General features: G+C 35.1%; 1 protein-coding gene across 3 annotated transcripts; it reads right to left on the minus strand.

The window, feature by feature from the left end:
* Nucleotides 1-271: 271 nt before the first annotated feature.
* Nucleotides 272-3,082, minus strand: mrpl51 (mitochondrial ribosomal protein L51). 3 transcript variants are annotated; one of them, XM_044116894.1, is made up of 4 exons: nt 2,894-3,082; nt 2,634-2,731; nt 1,328-1,435; nt 272-675 (listed from the first exon to the last, which is right to left on the minus strand). In XM_044116894.1, the coding sequence occupies exons 2-4, from the start codon at nt 2,722-2,724 to the stop codon at nt 479-481; spliced, it is 396 nt and encodes a 131-aa protein (XP_043972829.1). In that variant the 5' UTR covers nt 2,725-2,731; nt 2,894-3,082; the 3' UTR covers nt 272-478. The 3 variants fall into 3 exon arrangements, with proteins under 3 accessions (XP_043972829.1, XP_043972828.1, XP_043972830.1); XM_044116893.1 differs by having other exon boundaries at nt 2,634-2,734; XM_044116895.1 differs by having other exon boundaries at nt 2,813-3,071.
* Nucleotides 3,083-13,052: the final 9,970 nt, after the last annotated feature.

The following is a 13,052-nucleotide window of genomic DNA, read 5'->3' on the forward strand; positions in this document are numbered from 1 at the left end:
ATGAAGTCACAAATGGAAACAGAAACAGTTGGAGGAATACAAAACCAGCGTTATTATTTTTAACGCAGCTACATACAATTTTACCTTTCATTGCAATTAATTATCTATAAAACTGACCTAATTATTTACAACCTTAATAAGCAATTTAAGAGTGAGTACATAGTTTCAGAATGACATGCACATGTGTCTTTTTGTCTGATGGTGCATGTCCATCTGGACCACTGAGCCTTTGGTTACTCCCACCTGCCTAAGCAGGAAAAAATAAATCAGGTTTAAAATGAATGCAAGTGTAAAAACCCATTTTAATTATCATGTTATGATGTATTTTCGGTGTACTTCCAGGCTTTAGAACAATTTTCATTAGGTCCAGAAACTAAACGTACACAATGGCTGCAAGTCATTTTCTAATTTGATCAGCGTAACACAGTGATATGATAAATTCACTGACAGTCCTTGTTGCGTGAGGCTCGTTGCAGCGTTAGCGATGCTTTCCGGTGCGGTTGAAGCGTTTGTAGAGGAATCTGATCCTCTTCTCCAAGTTGTGTCTGTCCAGAGTCGTCATCCTGTCTCCCACCATCTTCTTTTTCCTAGTCAAGCGCTGCAGCTCATTACCTCTGAAACCTTTCAGCCAGCAGGGGGCGATAATGAGGTCTTTAGGATGGGCTTTGAAGTCCCCTAGCCAAAAAAAAAAAAATCGAGATTACTGCACTGATTATATATAAGACGGAGGAATAACATTGAAAAAGAATATATATAAATATATTGCTTATTTTACACCTGTCTGTTTACATTTTCTCTAACAGTGATGTTTGGGTGACACTTTATTTGAAGTGTTATTTGATATAACACTGTCATGAACATGGAGAAGACTTTCTGAATGTTTATGACTGTCGTCATGAAGTGTCTTTCAGGTAAAAAATGTATTTACTTTTATTGAAAACTTGCATTAAAAGTCCATTTAAAGTGTCAACTTTGCCATCTTTGGTAAGTAGTAACACTTTTAATGTAAGATTACATTAAAACTTGCATAAAAAGTCAATTTGAAGTGTCAACTTTGTATTAAAAATGTCTTTATTTACCGAATAACACTTCAGACACTCATGAAGACTCCTTCATGTTTGTGTGAGATGTTATGTCATGTTTATTACAGTGTCATGTCAGTCTTATGCACATCCCTTCAAATAAAGTTTTACCAATTTTTTTTTTATTGGAAACAAAAATCATCTTCCGAGACTATTTTGTTGGAGATTATCTTGCTCACATACAAGCTAACTAAAACAATCCATCTATGGTGAATATACATATTTAGATTATACTAATCCCTTACCTAAGATGCCGATGTTGTCATAAACTCCAAACATGGTCCTCTTCTCGTTCCACCGGTCCACTTGTTTAGGCTGAGGGATAGCATGCATCCTGATCTGGCAGCAAGTCCCTGAAGAACAGATTACTGCATTCAGCACCGAGTTTCCCACAAGGATTACGTTTGCAGCAGCAAAAGCTCGTAGAATAACAGATTTATGTTGCATTTATATCCTTAATGCCTTCAAGGTTAATTAGACAAGCATAAGTAAACATATTTAAGGTACTTGAGGATGCAATATTATTTTAAGAAAACAAATAGCGACAAAATAATTGGAGAAAATGTGAAGAATTGAGATTGGTAAACAGAATATGACGGTTGTAACACCAGAAATCCTAATAAGCAAAACAACCAACTGAATATCAAAAGAGCAGTTATAGAAACAAATTAATTATTTGAACATATAAACCATAAGAATCACTAAAATAAAATAACTGCTGTCTCCAGATCAACTTAATAAGTACTATTAATAGAAAATGTAAACACACAGATTTATTATTCATGGCATCACTTCAGGCTCAGTTTTGCTGAATTTATGGTAGATTTTATATATGAAAAAACAAAACAGTCAAGAATTTTGAATGTTTATATAAACAAATGTGTCAAATTTGTAAAAAGAAACAAAAGTTAAAGTTTCCTATTTATGGGTTCTAATACCTGATCTGGAGATATATAAACATAACATTGGTAAATAATGAGTTTTTCGGTCATGTATTATCATCTGACGGCATAATTTTACCCCTTATGTCTTGTTGCTCTATCAAGCTATGAAATTCATAGATTATCAATAAGAAGGAGCATTTATCTGAGAAATAATACCTCTCCACCAATCTTCTACTGTCCTAATTTGTGGTTTATGCAGAACTTTTGTCTGCTTTAATATTTAACTTTGATAAAAGTCACTACATTGTTTCACCCCTTCATCTCGTTGCCATTTTTACAAAGCTCTGCTCTGGTGGAGCGCTTCAAAAAAATGGAGAAGACTGTCCTGGTGCAGAAAGGGAGACTCTTAGAAGATACCAATTTCAATTAAATCTTTTATAGCAATCACTATGCAGGACAGGATAATACAATTTTATGCAAGAAAGGATTCTAAAACACAAGATTGTGCTACTTAAAAAAAATAATGATTGGTGATGATTATATCTTCGGATTCTTATCTTAAGATTTAGTTTATTACTGAATGCATTTAATACATTTGTAGGCAGCGGTACAGGCTCTAAAATAAAACTGGTAATGGATTCAGTGGGTTTACTGGAGCCGTTCTGACCTGTAGAAATGGTCCTGACTGGGAGCAGCAGAGTTCCCGCAGACTGGAAGAAGGTCGATCCAACTCTCAACAAACCTCCGAGAGCAAACATCTTCAGTCTTCTGACAAATATAAATCACACGGTTAGATTAAAACTTACAAAGAGTGTAAACCTAGTGACGGTCTGTCGTCAGACTGACCGTTTGTATCTACGTTGACCCTTAGCTTTAGCATTAGCTTCGGCTAACGCGTTGCGTAAAGGTCGACGTTGAGACTCGTACCTATTTCCGTGCTCAATAGCAGTCCTGCATCAGATGATTCTCACTTTGCAACAGCAGGAAATACTTATTGTCGAAGATATAATGGCAAAAATATATGTTATCGTCGCCTCGACATGCTCTCCATGCCCGCTACCATCTTTATTTTATGTCCCACAATGCAGCGCAACTCTACCGTACTGTCGTTTAACCGGCGCAAGACAAAAAAATATCCTTGCGCATTTTTTAAAAATTGGTTTACTGCCAATAGAGGGAGCTATTTGAAATGGGTGACAGATTTGAAACCAAAACTAGGTCAGTAAATTGCCTGCCTGGTTTGAACAAGGTGAATAAAAATACAAGCTTAATCCAGATATATTTTGTGTTTTTTTTAAATGGGCAAAATGTTAGTTTTAATAATCTTCTCAACATTAACATAATGAATTAAGTAAAGCATCAAAGAAAGAAATCTGACAAATTAAAACAAACTCCAATTTAGTAAATTACTAAATTCTATTTGTATGTTATGCATTAAGGACAAGTTGCGACATAAGTACTCACAATAATCTATTTATCATTAGGGCAGAAACTTTCACATGAGCCGGTTAAAAAGAAATAAAAAGGAGCCAAATGGAACAAATGTTTCAAAGATAATCCCTCACTAAGATATTCTTCATGGTCTACTCAACTGAACCACCCACATTAAAACACAATGTAAACATATGGTCTGAAGATCAAACCGCATCAGCCCACTCTTTGTCAGACAACGAAAGAAAGGATACTGAAATTTCCACCTGTGGGTTTGTGTTCTACATTATTCAGATAAATAAAGGGTCTTTGTTTTCTTTTGGTTGACTCTTCGTGTTCCCCTCTTTTTTTCTCTCAAGTTCATCATCTTTTCCTATTTTTTCTATTTACATGTGAGCAAGACAGATTGCAATATAATTTAAATACTGCAATTGTATATAGTAATTAACAACTAATGTGCTTTACCAATATAGTGGCCAAACTTTAAATATTAAACCTAAAATTTGGTTAAGAATTATGATGATTGTGACTTGCCAAATTACCCATTTTATCTGTTTTTCTATCTCAGCTATGAATATTTCCTCCAGTTGACCAGGGATTGATTACTACTTGCTTCCATGTAGCAACTTCTTACAGATCTGTCATTTTACCAAAAAGTCTATTGTCCACTGTAGAGTTTACTAATGCCAGCTTATTTCTTGTGCCTCTTGTGATGTCACTACTGATCTAAATTCACAAAACAGAACTAGCTGTTTGAATATAGTTTTGAAATTTCGCAATTTTCTACAATTTTCCATTACTCTGTTGTGTTTTTCTTGTCAGTTCACATTTGTTAGTTGAATAAATATCAGACTAAGAGTCCTACTAATTCATTTTTACAGTTTAATTACATTGTTTTGTAGCAAGCAGTTGCATTTACTCATTTACTAGAGTAACTTCTTGGAAAAAAATACTTTTAGGAGTAGTTTTACTAAGCTGTACATTTTATTTTTACTTGAGTAATTTTATTATGAAGTATCGCTACTCTTATTTGATATATTTGTAAAAATGTGTAATTTGCTTGATGTTGTTGCTTTGCAATTTTTCAAAATAAATTATTTTCATTTTGTGCCATAATTTCCACATAACCTTATATTTTGGTGCATTTGATGATCTGATATTTAAATTTTCAATGATTAATGTTCAGATCAGTTACTCAGAACTTGCATCGCCTTCAAATACTCTTTACTCTCACTTACGTAATTTCTTGATAGCTACTTATTACTTGAATAACAATATACTGAAGTAGTGCTACTCTTACTGGAATAAAAGTGTTGGCTACTCTACCCACCTTTGTCACACTAAAACATATTCAACTAAGCAACATAAGATTTCCAAGATAAATCACCAAATTAAGAATATAAGCAAGACTCTTTGGAGATCCTAATCAAAATGTCGGCTGCTTGAGAACTTCAGCTGCAGCTGCAAGTCTTGGGGGGATTTCTCTAGCAGTTTTGCACGTCTTAAAACTGAAACTTTTGCCCATTTCCTTCTTTGTAAAGCAGCAAAGCACACACCACTCTCTGAATGCATGTTAATGTTTTATCACATATTTTAGACATTCTCTTTTGTGCTAAAATTGGTGACTTTCTTCTTATTAGTATTTCTTTAGGCTAAACATATCAAAAGATGTAATTTAGAATAGATTTCCATCATATTTAGGACTTCCTGCTTGTGCTTGCATAAAATTATATAATAGCAAAAAAAAAAAAATCTTGGCTCAAATTAGAACCATGATATATATAATTTATGATCAAGGATGCTGTTTCTTTTACATGTAGATGGTTTACAATTCTTTTAAAATTTTGGCTACATTACGTGAAGGCCTGTTTCCATTTACATGGAAAATTAATAAATGAACACCTATTATTTAGGAGGTATACGGAAAAAATTTGACTAATGTGATGAACTAAACTGACTGCTGAATGTATTTGATTACAGGCAGGTTAAACCAAACAGATCTGTACGATTTCTGTCTCTTTTCTTTACATTTTAAATTGTAATGTTTATTTTTGTAATCCAATGAGACTGTTTTCAATATTCACTTCATTCTGTGCAGGGTTGCATGTGGCTTGGACTCTCGAGTTCCTCTTTTTTCAACTGAGTCACAGACGTACAGAGCTCGGCTAACGCAGGCTGGTAAAAAAATGGAATAATTAAAATTTCAAGGTGAAGGAACCTGGTCAGTGTGCAAAATGCCACATGGGAAACCCCAGCCCAGAAAACAGGAAGTCTCTTGGAGCGTTGGTCACAGTTTTAGGAAGCCTCTGAAATTACAGTCTAATAACGTCTATGAGTTCCTTTTATGATGAATGGTCTAATTTCAAAAGGGTTAAAGTAATAAATTCACTGAAAATTCAAATTATTAATCTTTTCATCGTCACCTTTAAAAAGAAGAATGAAAGGGAAGAAAAAGAAAGAAAACAAAACAGTAAACAAGAAAACAAGAATAAAGATCTTAAGGGTTTTTGTTTGTTAGTATTAAAATTTAAGGCTGAATTTATTTTGGAGGTTTGTACATTTCTTAAGAAATTCCTCACAGATTCAACGTCTTGGAAACACCCACCAAACAAATGTCAAATTACAATCTTCTAATTGGTTGGTTGTTTATAGTTTTCTAAACGTCTATTAAGGAACCTGCAGCACATTTTATGCTTCTTATGAGTTACAGACCTCAGAAAATAAAATTAAAATCAGTTGGTCAGATATGAAAGAAAACTGGAAATTGATATTGACCAGAAAGATTCTGAATTTGGATATATCTAAATCTATTAATTGAGACCTATAAATTTATATTCTTAGATATAATTTTGTTTTTTTGCATAGATCCACAGCTCAGGCAGGAGAATCTGTTGGTGGAACAATGATTAGTCATGCACTCAGCAGTTCTAATACTTATGGAAAAGTGGCAAAAAATGTTACTTATAATCAAAAGAATGTGCTCTGGTCAGATGAGACCAAAATTAATCTTTTTGTCTCGTGGACAAAACGCCACATGGTGGAGGAAAACTAACACTGCACATCTCCCTGGACCAAGCATGCCCATGTGAAACACGGTTCTGGCAGCATCATGCAGTGGGCACATTTGCTGTCCAATGTGATTAAGCTTGAGCTATTTTACAAAAAAGAGAGGGCAAAGATTTCAGTTTCAAGACTTGCAAAGCCCCAGAGATGTGCAGCTGCAACTGCAGCAAAATGTTGGTTCAACAAGGCGGTGGGGGCGGTGGTGCACCGAAAACAAATTCAGTTTTACAAGTTTGTTAGAAGTTTGTCCCCATGACAAAATGGGGAAATAATCAAATCCTTTTGCAAGGTACTATAGTAGGCAGCACTCTGCATGTATTAATCATCCTCTTTTTCTGCAGGTCTCTGTAGGATTAACACCTATTAATCCTGTTACAAGTGAATTTTAATGCTTCAGACTAATGCAGGATGCAGGTGTGCAAGATGTGAGTGTGAATTAGCAAACCAAACTTCCCAGTCTGAAAGTAGTTTGTGCTGTTGCTTGTATGTTGATAAAATTATTTCAAAAACAAATACTACTTTAAGCACTTACTTTTTCGTCTTGCCACGTCTCCTTTGGGGAACGAATGCAGTGCAACAATCTTTCTCTGGGTGCAACGAGGGTCGAGAGTCTGAATACTTTCCTAACTTCACTGGCAGAATGCAGAGGAGCTTTACACGCAAATTTCTGTTTGCTGTTAATCAGATCTTCACATCAAAAAGTTAAACTGCAAGTGGAAATGTTTTCAGCAGATGCAAAGGTGGTTTTTTTGGTCAAGAATTAATTTCTCTGTTATATAAAGCCAGTTTGTTTTTAGAGTTTTATTCCAGCCGTGGAGTTTTGACCAGTATTTTTACTCATACATTTTTTTCAGATTTTTTATTTTAATTTTCATTCTAACTTGTGAGTGGATTCATTTATGTTTGCAGTGAGAACCATGGTACCACGCTTTGCTTCCTGTGGGTTTTCAACAGTTTGTGATCATTAACAAAGATATTTTTGCAGCTAATGTGACCTTTGGTTTGTGTTTGAATGATGTGAATTTGATTTGAATCCCTTTATTTAGTTCATAATTTTCCAAAAATCTTGCATTTTCCAAATGATATGAAAGTCCATCACTGTTGGCACATGTACTTGTCAAAGTCTTAAGCTTTGACAGACATATCTTCTTCTTCTCATAGGGCTTCTTTTGCTCTATGAGGAAAATACTGGACACATAGAGGAAGTTTGGAGTTCTAAGTCCAAAATGAGATGCATGTTTGTCTCACAGTGTCAGGAATACAACTTTTTTTTGTTAAAGTCAGGCTTTTTCAGTGTTAGAGTGCACTGCTTTGCATTTTCTGAAGCTGTTAACAAGCAAATGGCTCTACAGTCTTTGCATTACGCTCTGTGTGCTTTTGAGCAGGAAAACAAAAGATGTCTGGCATCCTTGAGCAAAGGTATGGAGCTAAAAACTGGGCAATCCAGGAAGAAAACCTTGTTAGAAGCTGAAAGAGACCTAAAACATCTTAATGGTTTAGATCAAAGCATGTCCACTTGTTGGAGTGGCCCAGTCAAAGTCCAGACCTAAATCCAATTGATAGTTTGTGGCAAGACCTGTAAGATACTGTCTGTGTACTTTGAGCTATTTTGCAAAAGAGACTGGGTAGAAATTCAGGGGGATAAACTCAAATGCAGCTCAGACTTTTCCAACTTTAATTGTAAAATAATGTGAATCATCATCCCTTAACTTCAAAATATGCACAGTTCTGTGCTGGTGTGTAACAAGAAAAGCTATTAATTTGGATTGTTTTACCAGACAAAATGTGAAAATTTAAAGAGGTAAAATATTTTTACAAGCTGCTGTAGATAAAGTTGTTTTCTACAAACATCTGGCTTGTTGGGCCTGTTACAAAGTTTTAATGCTAAACTCCTCAACATTTTTTAAATAATGCTTCTGTGGATAAAAAGCTTAAAGTAATCTCTAAAGTTTAACTACAATTAGTTTTTCTGGACTTGTAAAGTAAAACCATGGATTAAAACACTTTGTAGTTTAGAGGTTAATCTCTTGTGTTCTTCTCAATAATATTCTTTCTATCTATCACACTATCGCTGTGTTAAGGTTTATTTGGGTTTTCTGCTGCACAGTGAGCTGGACTGAAACCATAAGAACCTCCGTTCATTCACCCCGTTTCTCTTCAAGGCTCTGTGTACACACACACAGACACACTGACAGATGTAGGCACTTTCAGTCTTACTACTGCAGAGAGACAAATGGAATATTTTGTCATTTTCAAAAAAAACAAGCTCAGCAAAGTTGATCTTTGTCAGTATTTCATTTTTGCTAACACATCTGCCAGTGAATGGAAATAAGCTTGAACGAAACATTATCGAACATTATGCATTTCCATTCACATCTTGCGCTCTGTAGCCTGTGCAGAGAAGGCTGGCCTTTTTACTGTAAGTGTGCAGGATGTGCGCACAAATACCTCAGCGTTGACTTTTTATCTTTTTTTTTTTAATAAGTGCAAACCCCTGTTTGCATGTAAAGTACATGCAGATGTAAGAAAAAAAAAATAAATTCCCTTTTGTGAGATTGATAAAACATTACACAGGATTATATCTCAGTAAATAGCCAGAAGATCATTTGCTTATGTTGCAATAATCTTCACCGCCCAGCAAAGGAAAGCAAAGCAAAGTGCTGACAAAAAAGAAAAGTTAATTCTCTCAGCAGAGCAGAAATTATATCAGCCTCCTCTGCCAGTAAACTCAGTGGAACATCACTTAGCATCACCTACATATGCAAAATGCTGTCACTTATTCACATCAGTTGTTAAAGCCACAGCCAGGACTGCATTTCTCCTGGTTTTAACAGTCTACTCTCCATATGGTTAAAACGGAGTTCACTGTAGCAGATAAGACTGGTTTGGGGCAAAAAGAGTCAGAATATATTGAGAACGTGACACAGGAACAAACTACTCATCCTCTGATCTTCTAAAGAACTTCATTTGACTATTTTCCAAGCTCACGACTATTAACATAATCATCACCCTCTAAAAACTCGTAGTAAAAGTTTTTTCCATCTGAGGGGCATTTTCCCTCAGAATACACTCACCCTCGCATTCAGATACAGGGGAAGTGATAAAACATCAGCTGTGCAGTAGGAAAGACCACTTCACAGCGAGTGACGCACACAGGCCCCCAACGCAATAGAGATTCTCGCAGACTGAGACCTCAAACACCAAGAAGATCTTTTAATTTGAAACCTAAGGGCAAAGTTCATGGTTTATTTGATGAAAAGACGTTAAACGTTTCATTTTTAACGTCTTATATATGTCACATGGTTTTTTTAGCAAGGAAACTGTTCCAACTAGAGGAAGTAAACAGCTTTGAGGTTTCACCCACACACACTCAGGTGTTCTGGTTCACATGTGTCCTCCTCTGAGCAGCAACAACATTTATCTATCTGTCAATCTACCTTTCTTTTTCTAAAATCTCTGGAGAAGATATTCTTTCATCTCTGAATATGAAGTAAACTTTTTGCTATCTTAGCTGTTTTTATTTGTCAAGTTTTATGTCTAAAATTTGATTGGCTCCACCCAGGGGTGGGCATTCCTGGTCCCCGAGGGCCGGTGTCCTGCAACTCTTAGACGTCTCCCTGGACCAACACACCTGAATCCAACAGCTGAATCACCTCCCAAGTGCAGTCAGGTTCTCCAGAGTCCTGCTAACGACCTCAATATTTGACTCAGGTGGGTTGAAGTAGAGATACATCTAACAGTTGCAGGACACCGGCCCTCAAGGACCAGGAGTGCCCACCTCTGGTTTCACCTCTGGATTGAACATGGAAGTAAAAGCATATAGAAAAACTTTTAAAACTATAAAAGATTTGTCCACTTATGAGGACAAACCCTGGCTTGATTATTCACCCACAGAGTTAATGTCAGTCTGAAAGGAAAACAGAAAATATAACAGATTTAAGGAAGAGATGTTCTGCAATTCACCACAAGACCAGGACAAAAGTTCCCCTTAAATTTAGCAAGATTTAAAAACAAATAAGTTAGGATACAAGTCGAACAAGGGTGTAATATTACTTAAATCACAGGAATAACTAACACATCGGTGTTTATTTTCTAATAATAAAAACATACATATTAAAAACAAAGAGAGAAAGAAAAATACCTATGCTAGTGATGAGAGTAAGACAACATTCATTAAGAAAAAAATTATCGTCCTGTAACTTCACTATAAAATAAAAAATGCTTTAAATCAGAAAATATTTCACGGTTGAAAAATACGCTGAGGCTTCAATTTCCAAAAATAAATCCAAAATTAAAACATATTTGCATGAAATAAATAAAGAAACAAAAAGGCACTGCAACGTTTGTATATATGACATCATAGGAAAACAATGTCAACATCATCACAGTGTTTGAACTGCAGCTGAAGCTTATTAAATGCATAGCAATGTATTTAATGTTGTGTACATGTGCCTGACCTTTGACCCTCCTGGCTTTATGCTCTTACTCTCCACAGCTGGGATAAAACTCTAAAAACAAACTCAAGGATCTTCTACCTTTTGCTCTGTTGTCATTATCACTCTTGCATTAATTTGGTGTGGAATGCTTTAGATGCTGCATACTGCATTTTATATCTTCTAATTTTCTTTTAATAAATGTTCAATAATGTTTTTATCTGCGCATTAGACGTAAACAGAAATTTCAAACTGCAGTTTCCTTTGTATGGATGGAAGGATGGACAAATTGTGACACTATCTCCACTGCTAACATGAGGCATGAACAATATATACGTAGTGTACATTCTTCATCTGACTGCATGCATTAGACTCTGTTGTTGTGCAAAAACATTTGCTGGTACATTTAGTTGGTGACGTTTACGGAAAACACAGCTCAGATGGATTTATTGTGTCAGGTTGAGTTCAAAAGTGATTTTTTAAACAACCGCAGAGACCACCACCACCCCCAGCACTACTCACCTCTAGAAAGATCTTATTTGCTCTGATTGACTGAGAAGTGGAAGAGGTTTTCTAGGTGTTATTAGGAGATAGGCGTCAATTTCATTACTTGAAGCCACATTTTTTAAAGCAATATCAACAATGAATCCCTCTATTGCCTCAAAAACCTCCTCCAGGTTTAATCTGAAAAACAGATTATTGAACCTGTTCAGATGCTTAAACTGAAGTGACAGTACAAAAACAAGATGCTGTATGCACTTAGATAATTACCAAGCACGACTGAATGCTGAAAATAAACTAAATGGTTCAAGAAAATATTTGCTTAAGGTTGTTCACACCTATGTAACCTGGTTATTGCACCTATTTTATCTCTCATATGATTTCTCTGATTTGCAATTAAATTGTGCTGGATACATGTCAGAGAATATGTGTAAACACACACACACACACCTACACACACAGTAAAACATTTGAGCCACATTTAGTTGTGCCAACTATCTTCTACTCTTTAATTCAAATAAATTTAGCGAGTTTTATATTTTGAACCTAAATGTAAGTTTGTGAAAGGTTAACTTACAGCAGTAAGTTGTGTTAACTATTAATTTTGTCAAACCTCCTAGAGTTGAATAAATTACAGTTTTTAGGTTTGCACTTAAAAAAACTGAAAGCAGAAGAGTGGGAACTATTCCCAGAATGCTTTGCGGCTTGTTTTTGTATCTTGAGATGGAAGTGCATTACATTGACTTATGTGTATTATTAAGGAAAATGTTTATTCTAATGCAACTGACAGTTTGTAAAGTTTGAGGATAGTAATGTCTTTTATTATCAGATTAAAAATTTTGTTCATGCAATTTGAAAGGAGAATTTAAATAGTTCTAAAGTAAAATAAGTAGTTATTTTAACTTGATATTGTGAGTAAAATGAAACAGAAATGTGTGCTCTTTAAGTGAGGGAAGTTTTTTTCAAATAGTTATTTGGTTTAAATTACAGCATAACATTAAAACTCACATTTTAAGACTGATTAATGTCTTAAAATGTTTAGACAACTTGTCTCCTGTTGTTAAATAAACTTTATGAACTTTAATTTCTGAGTTAAAACTGATAGAGTTTTGCATTTTCAAGGCAGCAGGTGAACCACCTTCAAATGTTCCCAGTGCAGAATAATAAAAGTTTGGTCTATCCTAAGAGCCCATCTTCTATTTATAGTAGAATCTGTTCTATTTTAATCTAAAGCTAGAAAAGTAAGCTTTAAAAATTAATAAACATCACGAGCAAGGTTTTCAACCTTCAATAAATGTTTTCTTTGGCACCACAGGAAGATATTTTTTGCCACTTGAATGAAAAATGGTTCCAATAATACTAGGAGTGACAAACGCTGACCTACGAGAAACAATAAACTGCGTCATCTTTTAAAAATCACATGTGATCATCAGGCATGTTTACTTCTGCATTCTCAAAACTCAATGTGTTTACAGTTAATCAGATTCCTCCAGGCTGCGGCTGAATGAAAAATGGTAAAACTATGATGTGAAACAATCCTTTGCCTCACAGTGTGGGCCTGGATTCTTCTGTCGTCTAAGATCTGACGAAAAGGAAAGTAAAGAAATGAGAATGGTGGGGATGATTCACTTTCATGAATATCCATCAGGGCCAGATTG

Source organism: Gambusia affinis, linkage group LG05 (genome assembly GCF_019740435.1).
Source record: "Gambusia affinis linkage group LG05, SWU_Gaff_1.0, whole genome shotgun sequence".
Taxonomy (NCBI): domain Eukaryota; kingdom Metazoa; phylum Chordata; class Actinopteri; order Cyprinodontiformes; family Poeciliidae; genus Gambusia; species Gambusia affinis.